The sequence below is a fragment of the Trachymyrmex cornetzi genome, unplaced genomic scaffold, assembly GCF_001594075.2.
Source record: "Trachymyrmex cornetzi isolate Tcor2-1 unplaced genomic scaffold, Tcor1.1 scaffold223, whole genome shotgun sequence".
Taxonomy (NCBI): Eukaryota; Metazoa; Arthropoda; class Insecta; order Hymenoptera; family Formicidae; genus Trachymyrmex; species Trachymyrmex cornetzi.
The window spans coordinates 546172-573789 of NW_017296881.1; the positions used below are offsets into that span (position 1 = coordinate 546172).

The 27618-nt window shown below is 31.6% G+C and overlaps 7 protein-coding genes across 10 annotated transcripts; 4 read left to right on the forward strand and 3 right to left on the reverse strand.

The window, feature by feature from the left end:
• The first annotated feature begins 762 nt into the window (after window positions 1-762).
• Window positions 763-2924, forward strand: LOC108760456 (uncharacterized). The gene is made up of 3 exons (XM_018506458.1): window positions 763-1037; window positions 2272-2431; window positions 2662-2924. The coding sequence occupies exons 1-3, from the start codon at window positions 903-905 to the stop codon at window positions 2814-2816; spliced, it is 450 nt and encodes a 149-aa protein (XP_018361960.1). The 5' UTR covers window positions 763-902; the 3' UTR covers window positions 2817-2924.
• A 2482-nt stretch (window positions 2925-5406) lies between these two features.
• LOC108760457 (odorant receptor Or2) lies at window positions 5407-9226 on the forward strand. Its single transcript, XM_018506459.1, has 7 exons — window positions 5407-5489; window positions 6224-6493; window positions 6746-7217; window positions 7502-7601; window positions 7823-7942; window positions 8766-8921; window positions 9089-9226. The coding sequence occupies exons 1-7, from the start codon at window positions 5465-5467 to the stop codon at window positions 9140-9142; spliced, it is 1197 nt and encodes a 398-aa protein (XP_018361961.1). The 5' UTR covers window positions 5407-5464; the 3' UTR covers window positions 9143-9226.
• A 256-nt stretch (window positions 9227-9482) lies between these two features.
• Window positions 9483-10499, reverse strand: mRpL52 (mitochondrial ribosomal protein L52). The gene is made up of 4 exons (XM_018506089.1): window positions 10331-10499; window positions 10116-10185; window positions 9727-9859; window positions 9483-9644 (listed from the first exon to the last, which is right to left on the reverse strand). Exons 1-4 carry the CDS (start codon window positions 10374-10376, stop codon window positions 9483-9485), a joined length of 411 nt encoding a protein of 136 aa, XP_018361591.1. The 5' UTR covers window positions 10377-10499.
• Window positions 10500-10917: 418 nt separating this feature from the next.
• LOC108760459 (uncharacterized) lies at window positions 10918-13096 on the reverse strand. The gene is made up of 2 exons (XM_018506462.1): window positions 12743-13096; window positions 10918-12061 (listed from the first exon to the last, which is right to left on the reverse strand). The coding sequence occupies exons 1-2, from the start codon at window positions 12961-12963 to the stop codon at window positions 10933-10935; spliced, it is 1350 nt and encodes a 449-aa protein (XP_018361964.1). The 5' UTR covers window positions 12964-13096; the 3' UTR covers window positions 10918-10932.
• A 66-nt stretch (window positions 13097-13162) lies between these two features.
• Fip1 (Factor interacting with poly(A) polymerase 1) lies at window positions 13163-15841 on the forward strand. Its single transcript, XM_018506460.1, has 4 exons — window positions 13163-13531; window positions 13994-14911; window positions 15112-15446; window positions 15547-15841. Exons 1-4 carry the CDS (start codon window positions 13247-13249, stop codon window positions 15668-15670), a joined length of 1662 nt encoding a protein of 553 aa, XP_018361962.1. The 5' UTR covers window positions 13163-13246; the 3' UTR covers window positions 15671-15841.
• Window positions 15842-16456: 615 nt separating this feature from the next.
• Window positions 16457-17539, forward strand: Ssb-c31a (single stranded-binding protein c31A). Its single transcript, XM_018506078.1, has 4 exons — window positions 16457-16507; window positions 16862-16942; window positions 17096-17312; window positions 17441-17539. The coding sequence occupies exons 2-4, from the start codon at window positions 16892-16894 to the stop codon at window positions 17521-17523; spliced, it is 351 nt and encodes a 116-aa protein (XP_018361580.1). The 5' UTR covers window positions 16457-16507; window positions 16862-16891; the 3' UTR covers window positions 17524-17539.
• Window positions 17540-19556: 2017 nt separating this feature from the next.
• On the reverse strand, window positions 19557-27533 carry LOC108760425 (serine-rich adhesin for platelets). 4 transcript variants are annotated; one of them, XM_018506386.1, is made up of 10 exons: window positions 27396-27533; window positions 26653-26823; window positions 26425-26534; window positions 26074-26212; window positions 25776-25985; window positions 25490-25701; window positions 25004-25305; window positions 19898-24927; window positions 19748-19809; window positions 19557-19655 (listed from the first exon to the last, which is right to left on the reverse strand). In XM_018506386.1, exons 1-10 carry the CDS (start codon window positions 27436-27438, stop codon window positions 19557-19559), a joined length of 6378 nt encoding a protein of 2125 aa, XP_018361888.1. In that variant the 5' UTR covers window positions 27439-27533. The 4 variants fall into 4 exon arrangements, with proteins under 4 accessions (XP_018361888.1, XP_018361886.1, XP_018361887.1 ...); XM_018506384.1 differs by having other exon boundaries at window positions 25776-25982; window positions 26401-26534; XM_018506385.1 differs by having other exon boundaries at window positions 19748-19803; window positions 26401-26534.
• Between the last annotated feature and the right edge of the window lie 85 nt (window positions 27534-27618).

A 27618-nucleotide genomic window follows, 5' to 3' on the forward strand; every position in this document is an offset into this window, starting at 1 on the left:
CGGAATAAATGATTACAGTGAGGCGATAGAAGATGCAATAGAATCAGTCGTGTAAATTCTTAAAAAAATTACTATTGCGAATTTTACAAGTCGAGATATTTAAAGGAAGGTAGAAAGGAAGGTAAAAATTTTCGAAGGTTTCTACATTTATCTATTTGATCAAATCATGACATTAAATATTTTTTGTATTTTTATGATTTGCTAGGTTTGCTGGGGTATATATATTATATGTATATTGTATATAATTTTATTAATGTATTATGTATTTTATTATAATTATGTTATTAATATTATACATATCTATCAATTATATAATAGATATATATATGTATAAAATTCCCATCTGAAAATACAAAATGCAAATTTTTATGTTTTTTATATATTTTTCTTATATATTTATTCAATCTTTAAGATTAGAAGAAAAAGTAATAGAAAAGTCATCTAAAAAAGTCTCTCCGAAAACAATATTGAATATAAGCTTGCGAGTTCGAAGAACTGATCGAAAGTCTGAAAGCTACGTCATTTTCGCCGTAGCCACGCGGATAGCTTCCATAAGTAAGGACTCCAACAAAAAAAACAGCGCGTTTTTATTACTGGCACCTGGGGCGTCAAGTGCTTGTCTCGAATACCAATCGGACGGGCGATACTCTTTTCGAGGGTCATCCGCGAGAATTCGTCGACCATGCATGGCCCTGCGAACCAGACGGACGGCATATACGTGCCTCTATCGCGGTCGCGTTTTTCTTATTTGTATTCCGCGAGGAAGAAACACGGTAGGGCCACCAGCAGTGGAGAAATCATAAAAGAGCTGTGCAGATAAGGCAGGCTCACCTTGACGCATCACTCGAGCTGCCCTATAAAAGAAACGGACACACCTTGAGATCCGATCAAACCGTACCAAAATGTCACGTCCGATCGTTGTTCTTGCGCTTGCGATTCTTGGCCTCCTGCAGACGGTTGCTGCCGTCGACCTATCACAGACGAAGAATGTCCAGATCGACTTCATCGAGAAGGATATTGTGCCAAAAACGGCGCTGGTGAGTTAATAATTTATCGTGTGTTTCATGAATAGATAAAAACTTACAAATATATATGTATATAAATAGCGAGATTAAAACAATTGCTTTATGTTCGCGTTTCCATTAATGTATTATAGATTAACTTTAATTTCGGTTTAAGATTACTCTGTTCATTTTTTTTTTAATTCTTAGAATTAGAAAATGACGAGTAAAATAAATTAAAATTAAAGTTAATTTACATCAGAAACGAGCATTAGTTTAGTTGATTATGTCAAATTTTAAAATGAAATTATATGATATTCATAGAAAAAAAAACGGTTTTTGCTGAAGTATCTAAAAATTTAACTCAATCTCGTGTCTATTCTAAAAAAAGTTTATAAAAATTCGGTGAAAAATAATAGAAATTGTAATGACTCATTATCTTTTTTATAATGATAATGGTGTGTAACAAATTACTTTTTTTAATCAGTAATGACTAATGAGTAACAGTAACAAGTTACTTTTATAATGTAACTTTCCCAACTCTAGCTTTTACAATATATGTGTATTTTTCAAATATTTTTCGCTAAACTACACAGCGCGTTTGTTTATGAACAAATAGAACACGATAATTATAAATCAAATTCTACCCTGAATTCTGATAGGAATTGTAGATTACCTGAAATTAAATTTAATCTTCATTAACAGACTGTAAGGCGCACATTAATATTTATGTTTGTTTCTTTGAAGAATCTGGACTTTTACTAAAATAATCTGTTATTTCTTATATTTTTAATACATAGTGTAAACATTAAGATACTTTGTAATATTTTATAACATTGTATAACATTTTGTAATATAGAGCGAAACAATGTATATATCATCGATTGGATCTTTATTCTCATAAACGTTGTTATCGATTTTTGTAGCGTAAGATAATCTAGAAATTAATTGTACAAAAGTTAATCTATAGGTATTATACGTCTAAATATCAAGATAAAATCGGTCTGGACTTTCCGGTCATTCCATAAATTCCGATAAATTTTATTAGTTAGATAAATAGCAAGCTTATTCAATCATTGTGCGAATTGCCAGATTTACCTAACGCGTAAAATATATCGAAAGGTGAAACATAAATAGTATATTATACACTATTATACGTATTCTCTATCAGAATATATGTAGAAGAAAAATAGTTTTGCGAAGAATATTTCTATTGAGAAAAAGTCTCTATCATTAAGAAAGATCTATATCTTATGCTACGTTTGTACAGAAAAATCTCCTACCCGAGACATATGCTGCCACTGGATTCATCGGAAATATTGAAGTTGGAAGAAGATATGCCGACGAAACAGTCTTTCGTCGAGTTATCGTGTTTAACAATCCAACAGACAGAGTTCAGTCAACTACCCTAACTCTGTCTGTCACTAATGGTGAGGAAATATTAACAAGAGTTTGTATAACTTGATTTGATTCGACATTGAATGTACGCAAAAAATTAGAAAAGAACATGCTGCTAATAAGAAAAAAACAAGGAACATATAATCAATTATAAAATAATTTAGCGTTTATATCAATTTATAATTAAAGACTATTTTTTAATACTACATTAAGTACGATTCTTGATAAGCAATAACGATCTTAAATATTCTTTCTTGTGTAGGAATTCTTCATTACGCTAGTGTAGTGAACGACAATGGTAGTTACGCGGTAGCGTGTGACGAATCAACGACTTTAGGATCATCCAAAGGCAAGATCAATATTCGCGGAGCTCCCAACACGAGATCCTCCGTCACAATCATCGCAGCAGCGCATTAAAACAATTGTATGCGAAAAAAATAAACCTTTATCATAATTCGCGCATTTATAAAATAAAGGAAATTTTTTAATTTTTAAATTATATTTTAATTTTTTAAATCTTTTATTTCCCGCGACAGTTTATTAATTATGACAAGATATTTTTGCGTTCTGATTGTATTCTTGTTCTACATGAAAATAAAAGAGTTTTGATAATTAAGTCAGTAACAACATTGTATCGCAATTCATATCTATAGGTATATGTTTAGGAAACATGAATTTTTTGTGTAACATTGTTTACACTACACAAAATATTTTTCTAGCTTTATCTTTTTAAATGCTAAAAAACTTCTTTTTAAATGCTTTTTTTATATACTTTCATTATTAATATGAAAACAAATCTTTACTGATTGATTATATACGTTAATTGCCCGATTTTCGTAGATAAGCGTATAAAAATAGTCTGTGAAAGAATGTATTGTGTTGCATAATAAGCACGTCGTTGGACAATCATTCATGCGACTCACGCATCCGCGCTTCGGCATCGTCACGCGTGTCACATGCAAATTTCATGAATGTCACTTTTGTGATTAGACCACCGCGAAAGCATTTTTCCGTAAATCTAAATGCAGTTCACGAAACGATACTCGATTTGAAAAGATATTAGAAACAGACAAAACGTATATAAATCAATAATAGTGTTACCTGGGAAACTTTTTACAGCATTAATCATCATGTTTGAGATTTCTATACGTAATTATTTAAATTATTCAACAAAATTATTTCCAGATCTATTATTAGCTAAATTATTACTGCTACAATGTTAGTAATAATAAATATATATAAAAATTCTATTAATAAATATATATATATAGTTATACAAAAAAGAATATTTATTTCGGTTACATTTTTATGTAATTTAAGATTTAACGTTTATAATTATTTAAGTAGCTTCAGAATTTAAGATGCCCCTTATATCATTACGGAGACACCCATCAGAAATTCCTGTCCTAAACAAAAACGAACGGCATCATCAAATTTATTTTCCTCTCTCTTTTTGATGGGGTTCGTAAGCAGGTAAGAAGATTAGATAAAATCACATCGCCGAAATTATACCCTAGCATCCCGCCGAACCAGCTCTTAAAGCCTCACAAAAATGTCTTGAACCGTTTTCTTATTTACTTCGTCAATAATATGCGAAACAAATGACATCTCATCGCAGAATTAATCTTTTTGCAGATTAAGAATTATTTAAATTTAATAATTACCTATTATGGAATAAAAAAATGAATTTTTTGACACTCCATTTTTCGTATTATCTATACGTGGTTCGTATTGTACATATGATAGAAGAAAGAAGAAGATAACGATACACACTAATCTTCGAAAAGCAATAATTTTCGTACTTTAAGCGTTTTTTTTTCTTTTCCTTTAAATGTTTTAATCTCGTCAGAATTCTTTTATATAAATCATAAACACGCGTATACATATATCTTTTCGCATATTCAAATTAACACACACAAATTATCACTGTCACTTATTTCTTCCTATCCTTCTCGTTACGTGGCTAAATTTCGACTGGCTGCTGGAAACGACAGTCTACAGCTATACGTTCATTAATAATGCACCGTCAAAATGTCCAGGACACAGCAACTCTTTTCTTTTTCAACGACGAAAATTTTTTAGCAACACAAAAAGTCTCTACAAGCCGTGCGTTTCCACGCGAAATTTTCAATGGCTTATTTGATACCAACAAACTGCTTATTACTTCCATTGTTCTCGTTTTGTGGTTACGTATCTCGAAATTGGTAACTACGGTACAAACGAATTGCAGCTACAAAGTACTGATTTATCAATAATGCATTGCCAAAGTGTCTAATAAACGATCATACTTTTCTCCTTCAACGATGGAATTTTTTAGCAACGTAAAAACTATATCTACAAGCTGTGCGTTTTCCACGGATCTGTTGAAATTTTCAGTATAATTTTAAACGTCTTTTGATCTTAAAATTATTTTATTGTTATTATTATCATAAACTTGCGCTGACGTACCTCTTAGTAATAACTCGAATTAACATCGACAAATTGTCACTATTACTCATTGTCACTATTTCTTCCCATCATTTTCGTTATCTGGTTACGTCTCAACTGCTCGGTGAAACGACCTGCAGCTACAGATTCATTAATAATGTATCATCAAAGGGTCTAACAGATGGTAATTCTTTTCTCTTTCAGCAATGGAATTTTTTAGCAACGCAAAAAGTATCTACAAGCTGGGCACCTTTCCACGGATCTTCTGAAATTTTTACGATATGGCCATTTCGTCTTCTTATTACGAACGTAAAAATTCTTTTTCTTATACGCGCAGTTGCGACCTTTCATTTACGAAGTCTTCGCAAAAGAGAAAAAAATACAAAATAACGACCAGTACCAATGAACTTCGAATGCTCGTTTTTGCGCACTCACTATTATAATTTATACATCCTACCCTTTCGCCGAATGAACACTTTGACGATAACAGCACATGTTCGTTCTGATTGCTGCAATATTTACGACGGTGCAATGTACCTACCATGTTTCAAGAATTTCGTCAGAAGCATGCGTGGTAATAACATTCAGAAAGTGGGGATGATATCGTTGACAAACGACGATCAGTAATTCTTTGACCAATGGATAGTTCAGATGAATATAGAGGTGTTCTTTTTTGTTTAGTTAATAATTTTAACGAGACATATATTGAATATAAAATATTATTTTTCTGTATTATAATTTAAGATTGTTGTATTAAATGTTTATTCATATAAGAGAATAAGAGAGTGTATTGAAAAGCAAGACACAATAATTGACGTTTTAAATTTCAATACTGGGAATATATTTTTGATTTCGTATCACCTAATAGATAATACCTTACATGTTATTAAATTAAGTTGCTGTATGTATACAACGCAATAATTAAAAAATAAATTTATTATTTTTATAGCATCAAAATTAAAAAAAAAATTTTCATTATACTCTGCTTTTCTATTATTTCTCTCTCTTTTTCTCCATCTATCTTGTGTACTCAATAAAGTTTTAAATTGGTGCACATTACAAATTTGTATTAAAAGTGATATAAATCTGTGTGGACTTATATTAATTTTATATTTAATATGTATTTTAATTTAAAAAATGAAATTTTTATTAAGAAATAATATAATTGTGTATATATATTACCTTCAATATTTAAGAATGTAAAATACAATATACATATAAAACTACGAAAAAATATGTGAAATTATGTTTTATATAGTGTAAAGTGAAAAGTAATATTCACAAATCCAACTAATATCTTGTAATATGTAAAGTTATATAAAAAAAAACATAAAATTTTATAGTATAAAGTGATATTTAAGCAAATATAATTCTAATATATTTGATTGATTACACAGATTTAGAATGGGCAATCAGTCTGAATCGCAGCATGTTAAAAATTATCGGTTTGTGGCCGAAAGAAAGCAAAACTCGATATGGAGAATTATTATCAAAGATTCGATTTCTATTTAATATTATTATGTTGATTTTTGTATTGACTATACCGGCAGTAATGTCACTGATAAGAGTATGGGGCGATATGATATTAATGATAGATAATTTACAATATACCCTGCCTCTTTTGATAACGATGTTGAAAGTCTTCATTATGTGGTACAACAAAGGAGGTATTTTATTATTTAACAACTGATTTATATCTCAGTCTTTTATATTTTTCTCTATTTTATTATTTTATCGAACTAATACTTAAACGTTTTGACTACTTTCTGAAACTATGAATTTTAACAAATATACCTATACATACTACTCCACTATATTAAATCCATAAATTGAATTGAGGACACGAGCACAATATCACAATAATATTACAAGAAAATAATATCACATATATGTATATTAAAAACAAATTATTTTCCTAGTTTTATCGCCGTTGATTAACATGATTGTGAAAGATTGGATAAAAGTGAAAATGGAAGAAGAACGAATCGTCATGCTAAAACAAGCCAGAATCACCCGCTCGCTTGCTATTTGCGGAGCACTTATGATACTTTCCACGTTGTTGATAACCTTCGGCTCTTTCCTTTTTGGCAAGACACTCAGGCACGTAACGAATTTTACCGATCCGGTTGGAAAGCATTTGCCAATCCAAACATATTATCCGCACGATGTATCTAACAGCCCGAATTTTGAATTAACATATTGGATACAAGTAATCGGGCTAACTACATCTGGTCTCTCATATACCGCAGTCGACAACTTCCTTGGACTTCTGATCTTACATATATGTGGCCAGATGGAGAATCTACATCTGCGACTATTGAATTTGGGAAAGAATTCAAATTTCAAAGCGCTTTTAAAGTACAACGTGAAAGACCATATTCGCTTGATCAGGTCCTGAATTAAAAATATTTACGAGTGTTCAAAATCGATTTGTCGGATTTTTTCTCTAAAGAAATTCTGTAAAGAATATATTAAAATTTGAATTGAAAAAATACAATATGCAATTTTGCTTCATACTTAATTTAAATATTTTAGGAATAAGCAGTAAATGTAAAAATTAGAATCTTTTAAAATAATAGAAATTACACTGTTTAAAATAATTTTATAGAAAATGTATAAACGTTTTACATAACATTTCATGTATCGTTCTTTATTTCATAGTATCTATTTTACAGATCTATAGAAACTATTGATAACACATTCAATTTAATGCTGCTCGGTTTGTTATTCTTTTTTGGTATATTGTTTTGTTTTGATGGATTTCTAATAATTAACGTAAGTAAAAATAATAGTACAGCATATATCATATTGCTAAGGTCTAAAGTAGATATTAGACTTATTATAATTAATTAATAAATAACAATATTGACGTTGCAAGATGCAATGCTGATCCTTTATAGATGTTTTATTTTTTATAATTTTTCATGTAATATAACTTGCAAATCAATAAAATAATACATATTAAAATATAATGGATATAATTTACAATAATTTAGGTTGTTAAGCGAGGTGGTCAATTGTCATTGATGCAATTAATTTGGTACGTGTCCGCCACAATATGTGTTTTAATGCATACGTGTCTTTATTGTGCGGTCGGTGAACTTCTCGTGGCTCAAGTAAATATAATAATGATTTCTTTAATAATAATTGCGAGAATAATCTAATTCTATACTTTAGAATGTTTTTATAACTTTAACTGTAAACGAAAATATTTTTTAACAATAATTATAATTTTCAAAAATATAAATTTTAATACGTCCGTAATAATCAAGGTATCCCATTTGAAGCTTCGGACGTAATCTCTCAAACTATTCGTTATTTCAAAAAAATGTTTCAAGCGAAACTTACTTTTGTTTGTCATTTTTAGCCGATTTCGTATAAAAATAAACCACAAATATATAAGTTACGAGTTTTTACTTCTTTGATTATTAAAATCACTTTTTTATTAGTATTAATAAAATGCAATAATTAATTCCGAGAAATAAAAGGGTGTCTTTTTAGAAAATTATGTCAGTATATCGGCGACTCTCCTCTATTATTGAAACATATAATAATGAACGTGGTAGTATTAGCTTGCAGTAGAAAAGTAGAAAAATAAAAATTATAAAATCGTACATTTTAACTGTAATTCAATCAATGGATTTAATTCTCAAAAAATCGAATTTTTTTACAATCAAGTGACGTAATTTAAATAATTAATCTCACTTTTCTCTCATTCGCGCTTGTGCGCAAGAAAGATTAATCATTTAATCCAATTAATTTCTCAATAATGAATATATATGATTTCTGAAATTAATTCATTTAAATGAATATATATAATAGTTCAACATCTTAACATTCAGACCATAATGGCGCTTCATATTTAAAGTAATATTTCTAACATAAACGATTTTATTTCCAATCTTATTATTGAATTATATATGAAACATATTTTCTCAGTCTGAAAAAATACATCGCGCCACGTATGAATACGTATGGTATACTCTAGAGCCAAAAGCAGCAAGAAACCTGACATTAATTATGCTGCGCACAAAGAAACCACTTAATATTACAGCGGGAAAAACATTTCCGATGACAATGTCCACGTTTTGCAACGTGAGTTATATGACACATATAAGTAATATGCAAATCTTTTTGTGATTTTACTTGAATCATTAAATATTGGTATTCTTTGTGAGATTATCGTATGCGTCATAATTTTTTAATGGTATATATATTACATTTAAATTTATGTTTTACCGTTAAAGATTAAAATGTTTCAGTTGCTAAAAACATCGGCAGGCTATGTATCGGTGTTGCTTGCCAATCGAGATTAACGACATAATTAGAGGATAAATTATAAGTATATAGTTAATTGTTCAGTATGTGTCATTGATGTAAAATTAAAAATAATACCTTTACACAAGTATACTTTGCAAAACATTATACGGTATAAATTGGAAATCATATAAAATATTGAAAATATGTTTTCTTTATATATCGCGTTTCTCTAATATTGCCTTTTAATCACATATATTTTAATGGAATGTGATCCAAGTATCGATTTTTATATCAACTATTGATCGCATCAGTAAAAGGATAATAATGGAAAAATAAAACAATCATACAAGATAATATTTAAGTAAGTATATTACTTTCTTATCTAATATATAAAAACTACTTTTTTATTGTATCTGCTTGTATTTGAAGTAGTAAATCTCCTTTAGGTTTCAATTTATTGTTCAGGATTTCTTGTCTCTCTTCTTTTTCCTTTTCCTGCATTCTAGCATGTCTGTCAACAGCAAAATCTATCTCTCCTACTAATTTAATAATTTTTGACTGGAAATCAATAGAATAAAGAATGGTACATAATTTCATAACAAATAATAAATAACAAATAATCTTTATTTATTTTACATACCGCATAATCACGTTGTTTATCTAAGCGTGCTTTTTGTCTTACTCCAAGAGGCGTAGGTTTTCCATTTTTAAATGTATAATCTGGCAAATTTGTCAAAGGACCACAAGTGTTTGGATTAGCTGTTAATCCACGTCTAAAATATATTATATTAATTAGGCAATTATAATTGGAAATTACGCACATATCTGTTAATATCATTAAGATCTATATTAATAAATTTTATACATAAAGTAATTCAAACAGAACAAATTCTTACACTTTCGTATTTTCTACAATATAGATATCTTATGTATAACTATACAATAAACTTAGACATGATTTTATGTTAAATATATCAGAATATATATTAATGTTCTCTATTTAAACATAGATAATTTCAGAAATCATACTTTTGTCTCCATTTCTGATTTATATATTGTACGCAAGATTGATGAAATCCATTGACTACAATATTATAACCTGTAATAATGGATAATATGAATAGCCACCGATAATATATCGATTGGTAATTACAAGTAATAAGTGATTATACTATAAGAAAAATTATAAATATATCATTAATAAAGAACAACATTATAACCACAATAACTTCCTTAATACTAACTTATATGTCGTTCAACATGAAGCACAGCTCTAGCAGTTGATATCATATTTGAAGACAATGTTATATATCAATACGATATTAATTTATTAATGTTGCATTCCAATTCGATACTTAATTAATTTCTTGTTGCAAACTCTATATATATAGGTTATGTTACGCACAGTAGATCTAACCATCGCTTTCTGTTGATATTTGCAGTGATACCAATATAAAACGACTGTTTCTTTTTAGCTACACATTAGTCGGTTTTTCTTTCTATACACATACACACATAGATGATATGAAATTTTTGCAATACCGTGTATCCAGATACGGTAAACGCTAAAGTCAACAGGCTTGAAAAGCTTGTCCATTCTTTTGTCATACGAGTATGACAAAAAAATGGATGAATAATGTACTTAATGGGAGGATATATTTATTTTATATAATTTAAATGTAAATAATGTAATAAAATACGTCTACGCGAATAATATGAAAAATACAATTATATTTGATATAATAAAGAAAATTGATAATAAATTGATATTAGAGAAATTTTTGTTTATTTTATGTCTATTGCATTTGTGTATTACATTTGTTATCTTCATTAATAATCTACAAATTCAACTATATACATTCGGAACACGATATAAAAATTCTCCGTCGTCATCGTAATAACAATCGCTGATCCGATACGTCATTCCAGGTTTGTAAAGATGCTTTGCGATTTTTATTGGCTTAGCATAGTTTAATTCTACGTCTACTTTTTTATTCCGCGCTATGATGGAAGTATTTAATAAATTGTCATCTGCTTCAATAATATTGAAGCTTCTATTTTTATCGTTAGAATCTACAAAAACATCTTTCTCAGATGGTCGTAGAATTTTTGATGGAGCATCTTCTTTCGGATAAATTACTGCATTGTCAGATGCTGTGGCAACTTCTGTACTCTGCACTTCTTGACTAGCATCTACTTGCTTCCTATATGCATTTAGGAGAGCGATACCTTCTTCCGGAGATTCCTCATTTATATCTTCAAGTTTCAGCTTTACAAATTCATCAAATGTAAGTAGCTCCTCTTTTTTTTTATTAAATGGTTCATCATGATTTTGTGAATCTATACACGATGTAGAAGACAGTTCCTTATTTAATCTACAAATCTCTGTACTTTTAATAACAGCTATACTGTCGGTCGTAGTGCTTGCAGTCAATAAATTCTGATTTTCACAATGATTTGATTTATCTGTCAATTTACTTGAATTATGCTCTTGCGACAATAATTTCGTATCCCTCTGTTTCTCATCGAGATAAGTTTGTACAATACTAGAGAACAACTGACTCTTTGGTTTCTTAAATTCTAGTGTAGAGACAAACCGTTTCGCTAATAATTCTCTGTCTGTCGAAATAATTTTCCTGTCCTTAAATTTCGTCAGATGTTCACTGAGTATGGGACTTAATGAAAATTCACCCATCCGGAATTTTTCCCAATTTTGCTTCACCACATTGTCGTATTTCACAGCCTCCTCCACTGATTTTGGCGACCATTTAGTACGCAAGATTTTTCGTATTGTCTCTGGTAAAGCAGGAAAACTCTCGCTGAGTTTCTCTATTGTCCACTCTTCGGGATTGAAGTTACGTAATTTATGAATCAGTTCCTTTTCAGCAAATGTGAGGAAACGTGGTTCTTTCTCTTTAAAATACTTTTGAACAACAATCTGTTGTTTAAGACGTTCTTTCCTGCTCTGCATCTCCCTGAAAAAAAAATTAATGTCTTATAATAAATTAATTGGACATATTTTATTATATACAATGTTTTCACAATTTTCAACAAATAACAGTTACTTTCCATTTTCACATAAGTGATAATGAATCTAAAGTTATGTATTTTATACTATACTCAGATGAGGACGTTACTACTTGCTTACTTTGATAATAAAGTTATTGCATAACAATACAGGTTTATAATATATATCTCACTTTCATATGAGTTAACAAGACTTAGTAAAATACGTATAGTCTCTTTTTTTTTTATTTCTGTACTAGACTACACTAGAACTCTCTTTCTTGCTTTTACCAAATATGAAACATATACTTATCTTACTTCAAGTTCTAAATTGTACACTAATTCAGCCACAAAAAACAGACCCATAGTCTTATATAGATTGTAGATAGGTAAATACTCAGTTAAATCTCACTTGTTAAAATGAAAAAGAACATGCATTCAAATGAACTATCATAAATGAGAATTATCTAAGTTTTGATGTAAATGGAAAAAAATTATTATCGAGTTTAAATATCAGATTAAATATTATAAAGTAAACTTAGATAGAAAAAGCAAATAAATATATATATATATAACTGCAAACTATTATGTATATATAACATTATATTCCAGCATTAAATGTAATATATAAAAGTGTTAGACGTACATACCTTTCATACATTTTGTAGCTAGTACCAACATTCGTAAAGTCTGCTTCAAATTCACTTACGTCTTCAGCATCAAAATTGTCAACCGACTCATCCTTTTCTATAAATTTCATTTTTTTATGAATACCGGCGAGTGGCTTAGTGCGAATCGCAGACTTGAAAGTCGCTTTCTTGCTAAACATTCTGCGTAATACCGTTGTCATCGCACTAATTTCAGTCATCATGAAATCCAGTAAAGAGCCTAACTTACTCACAAGCAATATAAACAAATATCAAAAAATAACAAACATCCCAATTATGGTGTAAGCATGGTATAAGTAGTTCTACTTAAATAGTTCTCTGCCATGAGTATAAGTAGTTCTATCCAGTTCCTTTAAAGTGTGAGAAAGGTACACATATATTTGATATTTGTCAAAAGTGAGAGAGTCTAGTGCAGTCTAGTGCAGGAACAGAAAACGGACCACATCGACCACATGATCCCAGTCTGACAAATTAGACGTCATCAGCATGGTGGAAGGGATTCCTTCTACCTACATTTACCATGGTATATACGAGCGGTACAAGAGGTCTCTCGCAAGGACTTTGGTAAATGCAGGAGGTAAGGCAGGAAAAATGGCGGATGAAAGTGAGGATCAATGGTTATACGGGGATTCAACGGACGGCAAGGAGTATACATCGACGAATATTCAATCAGAAATTCAGCAAAATGATTCAACACTCTCCGAAGTTCAGGATAACTTGCAAATTCGGGAGGATCAGAAAATGGAAGGGGCTGGTGAAATACCGTCCGAGGTATGTATGCGACCTAACCTCTCTCGATCATTTACAATTAATTGATTCCCCTCAAAATATCATGCAAAGATCTTACATTTATTTCAGTATTGAAGATTTAGTATACTCGATATCTTATATCACATACAGTCTTTCTAATTGTGTACATTTTAATGATGCGACATAACCTGTCACACCTGTAACACAATACTTGAACAATAAACATTGTATTTTGTAAAAGGCTGTGCTATGTGACTTAAAGGAAAGATTGAAGGCATCTAACTTTGTTTTCACAATCTAAGAGAACTTGAACAATAAACAAATCTATAGGCAGAAAAGAAAAATAAATAAATCTATCACAAACTAATTTGTATATATCGTACATATTGTATCATACATATATATCTTGTTTTATCCTTTTTCTCCGAATATTTAATCTTTTTATATATTTCGATATCTTAAAGCATGCGTTTCTTTTTATAGATGCAAGAAGTTACCGACTCCCTTGGCGATGGTGATGAAGAATCTTCTTTGTTGAATAATGCACAAGAAGAGAACTTAGAAGCAAGTAAAAATGGGACGAGAGATGTCTCTAGTCAGGAAGATGGCGAAGCTGCCAGCGAATCTGATTCCGATGATGATGTACATGTTGTTATTGGCGATATCAAGTCAGCACCAACATATGGTAATTTAAATATCAAGAGAGGAGGATTGCTAACAAATACGTCTGGTGTATCAGACAAACTGAACAAACAGCCAGGAAAGTTCAGTATAGATGAATTTGAAACTATCGGCGTTATCAATGGGATACCAGCCCATGAGTTTAATTTAGATCAATTGGAGGATAAACCATGGAGACAACCTGGTGCAGATATCACAGATTATTTCAACTATGGTTTCAATGAAGACACCTGGAGAGCGTATTGCGAACGTCAGAAGCGAATGCGAAGCGAGTCTGGAGTGGGATTGGTCTTGAATGCAGGTAGTGGCAGTGGTAATCCAAGTGGCATGAGAATGCCTCAAGTGGCGATAACCAATGACAACAGCAAATACTCTGGCATTATGGGTCCTAAGAGAGCTGGCCCACCACCTGGAAGGAAAATGGCAGGGACTATAGATGTTATAGGAAGCTCTGGTTTAGCTTCTAGAAGAAATCTGGATAAATCCCCACCAAAGGGAAATGTTATACAAGTCATGACTGCCGACAGAAGAGAGTATTCTAGAAAACCAGGTTTCCCTGACATGAGTGTACCACCTCCTGGAGCAGGAATGCCACCGCCGCCATTCGACGTACCTCCACCAGGATATGCTGGAGAACCGACACCGTTCTATATGCCAGAAACTGACCCGTATTATCAGAGTTATGAACCCACACAAGACAACCAATGGGGCAATGACCCAGTAAGAATTATACAATATAAACAATTTGTGAAAATAACATTATTTATAGAAATTATTTGAATTTATCTAATGTTATATAACTTAAAAACTACTACATATATATATATATATATATATATAAAATATAAGATAATTTTATGCTATTTTAGGAAGTAACTTACTCTGAAAAAATAAAGCAAAAATTTTTCTCTCTTTTAAAGACATGGCAGCCGACAAATCTGGCAATCCCAATGACTGAAGGTGAAGACGACAAAGATATGGGACCTAAGACGATACCTACGATGGTTCCACCAACAAACATTCCACCGCTGATGCAGCCGCGCGATCAGAGGGATGGTAGAGACCGGGAACGAGACAGAGATAGGGATCGCGACCGGGAATTGGATTCCATGAGCAGAGATAGGGACAAGGATAGAGATCGCGATCGTGATAGAGAAAAGGATTCCATGATGAGGGATCGTGATAGAGACTCTGTGACGCGAGATGAGGATCGAGAGCGTGATAGATCCAGGTCTCAATATCGACATAAAGATCGGTAAAAATCTAGTCTTCTTTTTTTCCGAAATTTTATATTAGACACTAATATAAATTTTTATATAATATATGTTAATATGTATCAATTTTGATACTTTTAGACATCGACATCGATCAAGATCGCGATCTCGTAGACACAAGTCAAGATCACGGAGTCCAACTCGGTCGCGTAAGAAGAAATCTAGACGCTCGGATAGAGAGCGTTCCAAGGAAGAAAGTGAATAAATGTGTGTACACAAAACCTTTTACTGTATTAATTTACGGCGTCATAGTACATGAGGTGCATCATAGAATTAAGTGATCATTTTACATAAAATAAGATTTTGATTGTTGCGACTGTTTCAAAATAAGATTTCGAATACATCGTATTAGTCCATCGCATCAGTAAAATTATTCGTAAAGCTAATTGTAAGATATACAAGTTAATTGTCAAATATAAAAAATGAAATATTTAGCTGTTCTTGCAGAAGTTATACAAATGATATAATTTTTGACACAAGTAAATTATTAATGCAAACAATAAAAGTTGGATTTATAGATAGATTTAAGATTTTTTTATGTTTTATCATGTTTAAAGGTCTAAGCACAAGAATTGTAATAGGCCTTCTACAATAAGCCGTAAGTCAGAAGTTCTAAACGATCTTAAGTCATAATCGGTGAAGTTGGCCAATAGCCAACTTGAACGACTTTGTTAAGTCCACAAACACAATAGAGTAAATCTGAAGGCCCGTCTACAATACACGGAGTAAGAAGTAAGAGTAAGAAATTGACCAATCACAGTCGAATGTGAGAAGAATAATCGACTATGATTGGTCAATTTCTTACTCTTACTTCTTACTCCGTGTATTGTAGATGACGCCTTAAGTTTTAATATGTGCCAAGGCCTTAAGACTGATTAAGACTTCTGACGTTCTGACTTGAGGCAAGCCTCGGATCTACAATAGGTGTTTTAAGCCTTAAGCCGTAAGAAATTGACCAATTACAGTCGAATCCGAGAGAAGAATAAGCGACTGATTTGGACTCTGATCGAATTCACCTCAATTTGTTCAAGGAGTATAATTGGTATGTTATTTTCCATAATTATACGTGATTTTATAACTGTACCATAATTTAACAAACGTGCTAAGAAAGTATGATAGTAGTTTAAATTTGAAATCGATAAATGTTCCAAAAATATGTATTAGTCAAAATACAATGACTGGAAAGTATAGGTTATATTTCTGCATATGAATATATATAACGGTCATGAAATAATAATACCATTTCGAAATCTATAAAACATTTTTGATAAAAGAAACGATTTATGCGTAATATCATTGTATAAAATACGCCGCAAATGAAAATTGTTAGCAAAGTTTGTTACATTGATGATTCATTTAATAATCTCTCTCAAAAGTGATATTGAATTTTTTTAAGGACAAGTTTGTTGCGTTTTTGAAGTTGAAGATGCCAAAGTCAAAAGAATATCTCTCTGACAGCGATGATAGCAGTGAAGAGGTATTATTTTACTAATTGTTTAGCTTAGCCTTCCTCAGCTCATTGAATCTAATTTCATTAAGATCAAAGATGAGTTAAATGAAATAATTACCTTTATTCATATATTTTTATCTATTTTGTAAATGTTTCATACTTTTTATTTTCTATTTATAGGAAGTAAAATCAAAGAAGCAAAAGAGGGAAAGAGAGGATGATAAAGCGACGAAAGATGAGAAGAAACCAGCAAAGAAGGCGAAAACTGACGATGAAACTGTTTGGGACTTGGGCAGCAATCGTCAAGTAAATGTGAGAAATTTCAAAGGCAAATATTATGTTGATATTCGGGAGATGTATTATGACAAGGAAGGTGATTTAAAACCTGGAAAAAAAGGTAATATTTTTTGGCAAAGATTTTTTAATAAACTTTACTGCTGATAATTTATAATCAATTAGAAAAAATATAAAAAGATTTATTAAAATTTTCAGTAAAATATATTCGATATTTTAATATCTTTATAGGAATATGTTTATCCATGCAACAATGGCGAAAGTTCATGGATGTTGTGGAAGAAGTGGATGAAGTGGCCAAATCAAAGAGTTAAAGTTTTAATTTTAATGAATTTCAATTAAAAAATGTGTTTTCTTGTATTCACAATTTTTTTCGTTAAGATTTTGAAAATGTGTAACTACTGTATACATTTGCTTTATATCAGATTACAAGTATTTCTGTGAAATTGAAGATTACATAAAACGTGTGTATAAAAATGTAGTATTTGGAAATGACTCTATTTAATAACACGTTTATCGTTTATTTATAATAGAAAAATGAAATATTTTAGTTGATATTTATCGAAGAAAATTGTAATATTCTGAAAATTAATTTAATTTGTTATAAAATTTTGTAAACTTTTCCGAGTCATAAATTATAAATGTATTATGTAGTATCATATGTTATTGTGTATTTTCCCGTTTTTGTAGTGCCATGAAAAATGTCTCTACATTGTACTATAAAAATATAATAGTGCCAAGTATCAAGATTTGTTAAAAAATCATTTCTTTTTAAATTGTTATTCTTGTTATTATATCAAACAAATTCAATTAATATTGTCAGTTATGGATACAACGGCCTAGTTTACACCGAGGGTTCGATCCAAGTCGGAATGTAAGAACCAACCAACTGCAGTCGAGCATTCCCTTGTCATTCGACTGTAACAGGGGAGCATTCGCTTGACTGCAGTTGGTTGATTCTTGCATTCTAACCCAGATCGAACCGTCGGTGTAAACTAGGCCAGTCTATACAACAAATTCTGTATTGTCAGATAATATATTCCCCATAACCACACGCACGCATGCACAAATGGGTTAAGGCTGTATAATATGTAAACCAAGTTCTTTTCTTGGCCGTGTATGCTGAAGTGTAATAAATTTTATTCTATTACGTGCACAAATGCAGGGTGCCTGCAACAGTGTCAAAACTGCTACAACGGCTTATGAATATGAAAAAAAGTCGAAAGTGTCTAATAAATACACGTCCGATTCTAAATAGAGTATGGATGGAAACATGAGTGAAAATAAATATAGTCCCCTTATTCTCTGTTCTGAATTCTGAATCTTATTCCGATAAACCAAATCTTTCATTCGTCCATCAAAATATGAACAAATATATGTTAATAATGTGTCGCTGTCAATTGCCGGCTCTGTCATCTACTGTTTCTCGTGAAAAAGGCGAGTCTACAACTTACCTAGTTACAATTTGATGAACGAAAGTTCTAAAGAAAGATCTAGTCTACCAGAATGAGATTTCAAAATTCAGGACAATTATAGCACTGATACTAGTGCTGCCGATATCATCCGCGTCAAACTCCAAATAATTTTCCAAAGTCCAAAACAATTTATTAATTCGTGCTAAACAAATGTGTCGAAATCGACGGAGAAATATTTGAACATCTTTTGTAAAGCATTAAATAAAATAACGAACATTAAAAACATTTACTATTACTACATTTACACGATTTTTATTCAATGTTTTACAAAAGATGTTCAAATATTTCTCCGTCGATTTCGACACATTTGTTTAGCACGAATTAATAAATTGTTTTGGACTTTGGAAAATTATTTGGAGTTTGACGCGGATGATATCGGCAGCACTAAGTATCAGTTGCTATAATTGTATGATTCATGTTTCCTTACTTCAATATTCCTTAACTCCGAAATCATTCGGAATCGGATATATATTTAGTAGATATTTTTAACTTATATATATATTTTTTCATGTGCTGAAGCCACTGTAGCAGTTTGGCATTGTATGTAGAGACCTTGATATAATTTTATATTTTCACACAATTAAAAATTAAAAAATTAATCTTAAAATATTTTGTCTTAAATTAAAAGATAATAAATATTTATTCACAACATAAAGTCGATATTTAAAAAATATTTGGCTAAAGAAATGATAATCATATGGAAATGACTTTGAAGAGATATGTATATAAATAATGTTAAGTAATCTAGATTATATCAGTAATAAAATACTCTATCTTCACTTCCAATACTCTAATACTATATATGTGTAATTATATAAAAATAGAAAAAACAGTATTTACATTTTTATACATATATACAATAAAGAGAGCATTTATTCAGGTCCATGAACTGTAGACAGGAATTTATTCAGGTCCATTTCGTCTAAGTTACTAAGTAATGCTTGAGGATCAGTCGGGCATTTCTTCTCAATCTAGATAAAGAATTATAAAAACAATTGTATTGTATATAGTATTATTAGAGGTAACGTAAATATATTAACATAAATATGAATTATTTAATTACCTGTTTCGTTTCTTTTGCTTCTGACAGTTTTCTTTTTCGGCTTTTGGTAGTGATATCTGGAACTAAAACATTTTAATATAACGATATCTAACTTTTTTACAATGAAAAACAAGTTTTATCAAAAATAACAAAATATCTTTACAATCTTACCTTTTTCCTGCTTATCCAGTTTTTGCTTTTTCTTTGTATCAGATTGCTTATTGTTATTAGTTTTGTTTGTTGCAGCAGTTTTAATCGTCTTTTTCATTTTAGCTTTTGGTGGTTCATCTACAGGAGATGACGTAGCCAAAGGTTTTGTGATATCATCTTTTAGATTATGCATGTCCTTATCCGTCTTAGGTGTTTCGCAAACTTTTTCATTTTTAGTGCGAGATTTTTTATTCACTGTTCGTTTCTTAGGCGGAAGATTAAGTATTTCTTCGAATTCGGTAGCTTTCATTATCTTGATGCACTCAACGGGATTTGGATCCGAGAGATCTGCATAATTGATTTCGATCTGTAATTCATGTGCGCTGTACCTCCTTCTTCTCTTTTTCATCGGTACACTATCGTCATATACAAAGTGATACTCTGTTTTATTATTATGAACATCTGTTTGATGCAACTCATTATCACTTTCGTTTTCAGGTTCACTCTGTTCTTTGTGTTGCTGTTCAACTTGATTTTTATTATTGTACAAATGCTCCTTTTTAGACGCTGGCACTAATTGCAAACATTGAAGAACGGTCGATAATTCCTGCTTAGGATTTTCGACGTTGGCGGTTTCGTTCTTGTCCGAAGTTTCAACAAGATTAGAATTTGAAATTTCTGCATCGATTGCCTTGGTTTTGTTATCTTTTGCCGAAGATGTTTTGTTATCATTTTCCTCGTCACTAAATAAGTCACGCTTTACTTGATCTACCTTATATCTTAATATTTTGTAATCAGATTTATCATTTAAAAACTGTCTCGGTTTATTTTTTTTATCTTCTGTTTGGTCATGCTTTACTTTATCCAGAGCTGATATTTCTTGTGTAACAATATATTTCTTCGAATTTTCGTTTTTCAAGATTTGTTCTTGTACATCAATATTTTTAAGTGTTTCTCCTACTCCATTTTTGTCGACATTACTCTCAATATTACAATATTCCTCTCTACTCTCCTTAGTATCTAGCATCTTTTTTAGATAATCTTGATTTTCTGATAAAGAATTATGCAATTCCGTGGATTCGTTTTTCTTACAATTTTCAACTTCATTATTTTCACAAATATAATTTACAAATTGTTTTGTCGTATGATTATCAAGCGGCTTGCTCTCATTATTTTTGTAATTGGTTAAGTTAGAATCTGTACTTTTCGATGCAGCAACTTGGTTCGTCGTTTTTTCTTTGTTGTCACAGCGCTTATTCGCGAGATTTGGTTTTTCCGTCTTATGTTGTCTTTGCGTATTTTTTTTTGAGGTTTCCTGTCGATTATCTTGCTCCGTATTCTTATTAACATTTCTGGAATACTTTGTCGTTGGACGTATGTTTCGGTTTCCTCTACCAAACTTCTTTAGAGTTTCTGAAGCTTTGCTTGTTAAAATGCGTTTACGTTTTGTGCTACAAGGATTCAATTTTGAGTTATCTTTGATCTTAGCCATGATGCGTTGTCGTTTTTCTTCTAATAGCTGCCTTTGCATAAATTTATTGTTCACAGACGTGCTTTGCTCGCCCTTGGATTGACATTCGTCTTTAATCGGTTTCCGCAACTGGATCAATCCTGGCTGAATACACTGTATATCTATTATCTTTGGCAGTGGTCTCGGTTTGTTGATTTGTATTTTACTGCTATTCTCTCTCTTTGGTGGCTTATTTGATTTCGATAATTTTTCGTCTTTCGTCATAATTGCCGATATTTTTGTTGTCAAGTTAATCATTTCTACTACGCTTTTTGAGCTGCTGGGCGTTTCCGAAATATCAGCCTCATTTAATAAAGTCTCATCTTTAGCTGGGGTTTCTTTTTGGATATTCTTTAGCTGATCGTCAGTTTTCGTGATCGCGAATACTTTTTTTGGCGAAGACTCCGTCTCAATCGCATCATCTGATTTTTTACATGCGTTTTGTATATTTGTTGCATCATTTATATTTTTCGGTGCGTTAATGTTTTTTTCCGCGAAATCGCTACTGATGTCTGTGCTCGTTTTACTTGGGGCTTTGTTGCATTTCTCGTTTGGCGAACATGTGTTTATTGATGTATTCGAACTGCTGGATGTAGATGACGAGGATGACGATGATGACGATGATGTGTCAGATGACGAGCTACTCTCAGAATCATTGTGAGAATCGTTGACATCGGTTATTATTTCTTGATGCTCACTTATGCCTTTGAATTCATTTATCTGTATCAGATCTACGTGGCGATCTGTTACAATGGAAGCGTTGAATTCTGCGCTTCCTGAATCTTTGGAAGAAGATGCAATTTTGAACTCTTTGATAGCTTCTTCTTTCGGCAAATTCTCCTTGATCACTTCGAACTCCGTTATCTCTAGTTTAGAAGAACACGTCTGATAAGTATTGCCGGAAGTGAGACTATTGTGCACCGAATGTAATTGTATGTGCGATGAAGATATAATGGGTGACTCTTGTGTACTGTTGTCTTTAGGCTTATTGTTAGATACCTTTAGATCAGACTCTTGAGCTTGCTCAGAGGTGGGTTTGTAGTATGGGGAATTGTACTCGCCTCTTTTTATAACATCTCTAGTCATCTCCTCTTTCGGAGTTATAGCTATGCCCGGGGTTATCGGGAATTCCGGGGTGGGAATAAAACTACGTATTTTAGAGGAATCCTCGCTGATCTTGATAAATGGAGTAATTAGATTACTAGAGGGACTTAGTACTCTTGGCGTCGGCGGAGGACCGGATATATTGTCGAATTTTCTAGGTGTCTCCAAGTTTATCATATCTGGCATTCGCAAGACATGCTGTGTACTGTCCATGGATAAAATTCTCGGAACTTCAGACACTTGCAAATTGATTTGTGCTATTTCCATGTTTTTTTCTTTTTCATTATCGAACTTTCTTAAATTAGTCGAAATCGTTTTAAGTTGCGCGTATTTTTTTACAGGTTTCTTTTCGGATACCGCTGCATCGTTACTGGATGCGTTTGTACTATTTGTTTTTGCCGATGTCTCACTGGTATTAGTTGAAATCTTGTCGGATTTGTTCGTTATGAAACCTACAGTATTAACAGTAGCTTTTTTTTTATTTTCTTTTTCATTATTTTGCCGTTCTGTTATTTTTATGTTTTCTTGAGAATTTTCTTCCAGTTCATCGATGTCTTCCATATCATGCTTAAACTTCCTGTTCACTTTTGATTTACTGTCAGTTTTTCTTTCGTCGTTGCTCTTCGTTGATCGAGAACTGTATTTAGCTTTTTTACGTATTTCATTATCTTTGATAGAATTTCTTTTCCTCTTTGCAGACTTCTTGGTATCCGACTCATCTTTCTCGTCTCTCTTATTCGCTTCTATATTCTTACGTAAATCAGCATCCCAACTTCCTGCTAAGGACTTAGGCGGCTTGTGTTGAACAATCCTATCCTCCAAGGAAGAACAAGATGCGCTTGTACTTCCATGTGGAGAGACCTCCCCTATGATAACACCAACACCATTGTACTTATCCCAACCACCCATGAGTTTGGGCGCAGGGCTTCTAGTAGCTATGGGAATTCTATAAGACTGACTAACTTTTATTGGACTCTTCTGCTTTTGAGCGGAAGTATTAGAAAGCGCCGGTGATCTAAATAATGAAGTCCTACAAACAGATTTTAAACGTTTTGTCGATGTAGAAAACTGGGAGTTTCCATCCCCGTTCGTTTTCCTTGTTGTTCTCGTAGGAGTGCTAAAGTCAAGCGCCCTTATGTGACTGCTTCGTTTGCGCGGCGTGGACAAGCTTAATCTATGATTTTTGGACCTACTTTTTAACAAAGATCTCGGAGTGCGTTTAGTAATAATATCAACGTTCTTAGGTAATTGTTCGTTTCTATTATTTATCGTATTGCCTACATTTTCCATCACAGGCGCTAAATCAATGTCCGAAAGATTGTGGGTTTGACTGATTTTGCTACAATTAAATTTTAAATATGGAGAAAATCCGCTATCCGACAGGCTGATATTTTCGTCCAAATTGATCATAGGCATATTGGTGCCATCCAATAATGTTTTAGCACTTGTCTCATTGGCGTAAAGTGTTATCGATTCACCTCCAACGATTTTATTAATTTGCGTTTCTATTGGACAATTTAATTCCTGTTGATCAATATTAATGGTGGGTACTGTCATATCAGTTTGGTGTATGGTTTTTAAACGTTTATTCACATTATTATCATTTTTCGATTGTAATAATTCCACTTGGTTCACAGGATTGTTTGGTTCTTCTATTATAGTTGACAGTGTCTTGGTTACAGGTAGTTTTGCCACATTTACTGTCCTTAAATATAAAGTTTCCACAGTTTCATTAATTTTGCTTGGATCTTTTGGAGCAATCGGAATAAAACGCGAACTGGAAGTTGATGTAATAGTTGACGAACGATTTATCAAAAGATTATCCATTTCATCTTTCGAACATACTATCAATGTTGGCATAGTCATGATTTCGTGTTCTGTTATAGGTTGAATTGTATTGGACTGAACAGAATTAGATTGATTATCACTGGTTGTTTGATCGCGTTTAGGTTTCGTAAGTCTTAGTCGCTTTACCGAGGACTTTTTAACTTTAGGCTGTACATTGCTATTTACAGGTAATGTAACGTCATTAGTTTTCTGTATATCTATTTCTGCTAACGGTTTTACAGCATTCTTATTTATTGTAGAGGTCATTGTTTGCATTTTTTGTTCATTATCATCGTTTACGGTTATTAATTCTTTTGCATCAAGAGTCTTTTTGTCACTGTCAGACACACTATTAATAATATTGGCATTTATAATACTCAACACTGCGGCTGCATTTTGATCTTCTAAAGTGTTCCGATCTTTCTCTTGATCTCTCACTTTGTCGACTTCGTCTTCAACTCTGTTATATTGTTGTCTTGAAGAACTACGAAGTCTGTGTTTCAAAGGGACATCTGTTGTGCCGTCCTCCGTGATTACTTTAGTATCCATTACCACTGGCTCTGTTGAGTTAATATTGTCCTTATCTGTTTCCATTTGATTCTTTTGTATTCTAAAAATATTACAATACTTTAAAAGTATAGTATTCAATTTATAACGAAATATCCAAATATAAAATCTATACACACTCATTAGCAGATTTTTGGCTTAACTTTCCTTCGCCATCTTCCTCTGGACTTGTGTCTGTTTCTGTATGCACCCCAATGGTTTCAGCGATAAATCGTTTAAACACAGGATCAGATTCTGTTGTTTCAACGATTGATTTAATAGCATTATTGATCTCAGCCATAAATGAAGTGTTCCCTTCACCAATTATTGATTCATTCAAATCGTCTTTCAAAGATAAGTCCGTAGGAATGATTGCTCTATTGATGTTCTCTGCAATACATTGTTGTAATTCTTCACGATTCAACATTTCTTTCGTTAATATCTGAAAATGTATGTAAACATGCATATATATTTAATGATATAACGTTCTGTATTTACAGTGATTTGGAAAGTAAATTTTTATAAATTATAAATTATGTTATTGTATAAATAAAATAAATTGTGTAATTATTTTAATGTAAATAATATAAATATACAAATAGAAAATTAATAACTTAGATGCTTACACTAAGATTTTCAATAGGCACATCATTAGATTCGGACTCTGATTCAGGTATCTCATAAGGAATAGTTTGAACTTCTGCACTAGAAAAACTTAATAATTCTTCTGTACTTGTGGCTGCAGTATACTGTTTAGGTATTGTACTAATTATATTGCTTTCTTCCTTTCTTTTATCATCAATATCCATTTCGCAACTTCGTACACTTGAAACATCGTCTATACAAAGAAAAATAAAGCTATAAACTTGTCTATTAATTTATATGATTGGTTTGCTGTTTTTATAATTATACCTAAACTTATCCGAGTACTATTATTTCTATTATGTGTAGCAATACTATTTGTACTATTATGTTTATCGGAATCATATTGTCTGTGAAGTTCCTGTGTGAAATTGTCATCCCTTTTCTCTGTATGAATAGCACAGTCTATCTGCTTTAACAAATCAACATTTCCAGGCAGACTTTCTAACGGTGTTGTGTCAATATTGTGACAACTTGCTGCTATATTTAAACGTCATAAGTTTTATCAATATCTTGTATTATATAAGGCATTATAAACATTGCAAATAGATAAATAAAATAAACATACGTGGGCTCATGATTTCAGATTGTTGTACTAAATTTAACTGAGATTTAATATTGCGTTTAATTCGTTCACTATTACTATGGTGCCTTTTCCGTAAATTACTTGCAACAACAGGTGAGCCACTTGATATTTGTGTATTGCTCTGTAAAATGTGAGAAAATATTATATCAAATAATTTAAATATTATAACCTATGTTTATATGCTCTATACATATTGCAGTTGTTCTTTTTAGAGCTTGTCCAAAATTGTCTTTCCATTATGCTAAATATGACAGATTTCTGCAAATTTAGAATACTCTGTGGAAAGCAATTAAGATAATGATAAGTTACCTGTGAAGGTACATTAATATTTACAACAAATCGTTGACCACGTGGCTCTTCTACAAGAAACTTGAGTTGCTCTATTAAATCTCCACAATGCTTTAACTGTTCACAATCAGTGGCTTTGCTTAAACGTTCTTGAACTATAAGAAATAATGTGTTTGGACATAAGCTAAATATTTACAGAATATATACCATCTATATCTATTTATTATTATTACTTAAATTTAAACTAAATATTTAATTGACACTATTATTTACTCATAGCACTGATAGCTGACAATTTTTCAATAATATCCATCAATGTTAGACCATTAACTCTTGTGCTAAATCTCCTCCCACAAGAAAGTACTGTACGGCATTCTTGCAAGTGCGGAGATGTCTCTAAAAACAATTTAGCTGCTTCAGTGCATTTTTGATCTTCCAAATAACCTAGAAGCAAAAATTTTTTAACAGGTTTACGACATAAATCAACCATACAACTTGATTAGTGCTATTAAATAAAAACAATATATAAAATAAACCTAAAGTATAAAAATTCCTACACAATATGTAAAGAAAAGATGATTCTCTTTGTTGTGCTTTCTATAATTCTCTGAGTTTCTTCCATCCTCTCCAAATTTACGCATATAAAAAATATGGTTAAAACAAGCAAACTCAAAGAAATACAGTTAACAAAAGTTTTTCTTTTTCTATTAAGAAAACTTTAGTCGTACAATTACATAATATTTACAATCTTAATGTCTTAAAATCAATATTAGTCTCAAATGTAAAAAACACTGTCATATTATTTGTTTGTACATTAGATACGAAGACATTAAGAAGACAATATAATTACGTGAAAAAATTCGATGGCATAAAAGGGATATATTCTTTCAAGCAAAGGCAGCAAATTGATGATGACACAGAAAGAGCCTAAGAAAGGCTACAAAGTCTCCAAGGGATGGTGTTCTCGCGGGAAAGGTTACGTGTGATATTTTGGTTTTGATTCTGTTGGATCTTACCGAGCACCAGTCGCGCGATCTCGGACGGTAGTAAAGCTTCCATGATTGCGTCGAATATACCTCGTAATGCCCAGGAAATCTCATCGAGGCATCACGATTTAAGGCAAACAATGCTACTCTCGAATGCACTATTGCGTCTCAACAATGGCAACAAATGGCAAACATGCCAAACATTTGTAATGCATTGCTACCAACGTGTAGCCTCTCGCTTTTCTCAAATTCG

What these genes read in the sequence shown, in the direction of transcription:
- LOC108760456 (XM_018506458.1), top strand. Translation starts at nt 903, where the DNA reads ATGTCACGTCCGATCGTTGTTCTTGCGCTTGCGATTCTTGGCCTCCTG. An exon ending in TTGTGCCAAAAACGGCGCTG is followed by an intron (nt 1,038 to 2,271) that starts GTGAGTTAATAA and finishes ACGTTTGTACAG; the next exon opens with AAAAATCTCCTACCCGAGAC. An exon ending in AACTCTGTCTGTCACTAATG is followed by an intron (nt 2,432 to 2,661) that starts GTGAGGAAATAT and finishes TTTCTTGTGTAG; the next exon opens with GAATTCTTCATTACGCTAGT.
- LOC108760457 (XM_018506459.1), top strand. Translation starts at nt 5,465, where the DNA reads ATGGATAGTTCAGATGAATATAGAG. An exon ending in TATGTGGTACAACAAAGGAG is followed by an intron (nt 6,494 to 6,745) that starts GTATTTTATTAT and finishes TTATTTTCCTAG; the next exon opens with TTTTATCGCCGTTGATTAAC. An exon ending in ATGGATTTCTAATAATTAAC is followed by an intron (nt 7,602 to 7,822) that starts GTAAGTAAAAAT and finishes ACAATAATTTAG; the next exon opens with GTTGTTAAGCGAGGTGGTCA.
- mRpL52 (XM_018506089.1), bottom strand. Translation starts at nt 10,376, where the DNA reads ATGATATCAACTGCTAGAGCTGTGCTTCATGTTGAACGACATATAA. An exon ending in AATCAGAAATGGAGACAAAA is followed by an intron (nt 9,860 to 10,115) that starts GTATGATTTCTG and finishes AATATATTTTAG; the next exon opens with ACGTGGATTAACAGCTAATC. An exon ending in ATAAACAACGTGATTATGCG is followed by an intron (nt 9,645 to 9,726) that starts GTATGTAAAATA and finishes ATTGATTTCCAG; the next exon opens with TCAAAAATTATTAAATTAGT.
- LOC108760459 (XM_018506462.1), bottom strand. Translation starts at nt 12,963, where the DNA reads ATGATGACTGAAATTAGTGCGATGACAACGGTATTACGCAGAATGTTT. An exon ending in AGCTACAAAATGTATGAAAG is followed by an intron (nt 12,062 to 12,742) that starts GTATGTACGTCT and finishes TTTTTTTTTCAG; the next exon opens with GGAGATGCAGAGCAGGAAAG.
- Fip1 (XM_018506460.1), top strand. Translation starts at nt 13,247, where the DNA reads ATGGTGGAAGGGATTCCTTCTACCTACATTTACCATGGTATATACGAG. An exon ending in CTGGTGAAATACCGTCCGAG is followed by an intron (nt 13,532 to 13,993) that starts GTATGTATGCGA and finishes TTCTTTTTATAG; the next exon opens with ATGCAAGAAGTTACCGACTC. An exon ending in ACCAATGGGGCAATGACCCA is followed by an intron (nt 14,912 to 15,111) that starts GTAAGAATTATA and finishes TCTCTTTTAAAG; the next exon opens with ACATGGCAGCCGACAAATCT.
- Ssb-c31a (XM_018506078.1), top strand. Translation starts at nt 16,892, where the DNA reads ATGCCAAAGTCAAAAGAATATCTCTCTGACAGCGATGATAGCAGTGAA. An exon ending in GCGATGATAGCAGTGAAGAG is followed by an intron (nt 16,943 to 17,095) that starts GTATTATTTTAC and finishes TTCTATTTATAG; the next exon opens with GAAGTAAAATCAAAGAAGCA. An exon ending in TTTAAAACCTGGAAAAAAAG is followed by an intron (nt 17,313 to 17,440) that starts GTAATATTTTTT and finishes ATATCTTTATAG; the next exon opens with GAATATGTTTATCCATGCAA.
- LOC108760425 (XM_018506383.1), bottom strand. Translation starts at nt 27,438, where the DNA reads ATGGAAGCTTTACTACCGTCCGAGATCGCGCGACTGGTGCTCG. An exon ending in GATCGCGCGACTGGTGCTCG is followed by an intron (nt 26,824 to 27,395) that starts GTAAGATCCAAC and finishes TTTTGCTTCTAG; the next exon opens with GTTATTTGGAAGATCAAAAA. An exon ending in TAGTACTCGGATAAGTTTAG is followed by an intron (nt 25,702 to 25,775) that starts GTATAATTATAA and finishes TTCTTTGTATAG; the next exon opens with ACGATGTTTCAAGTGTACGA.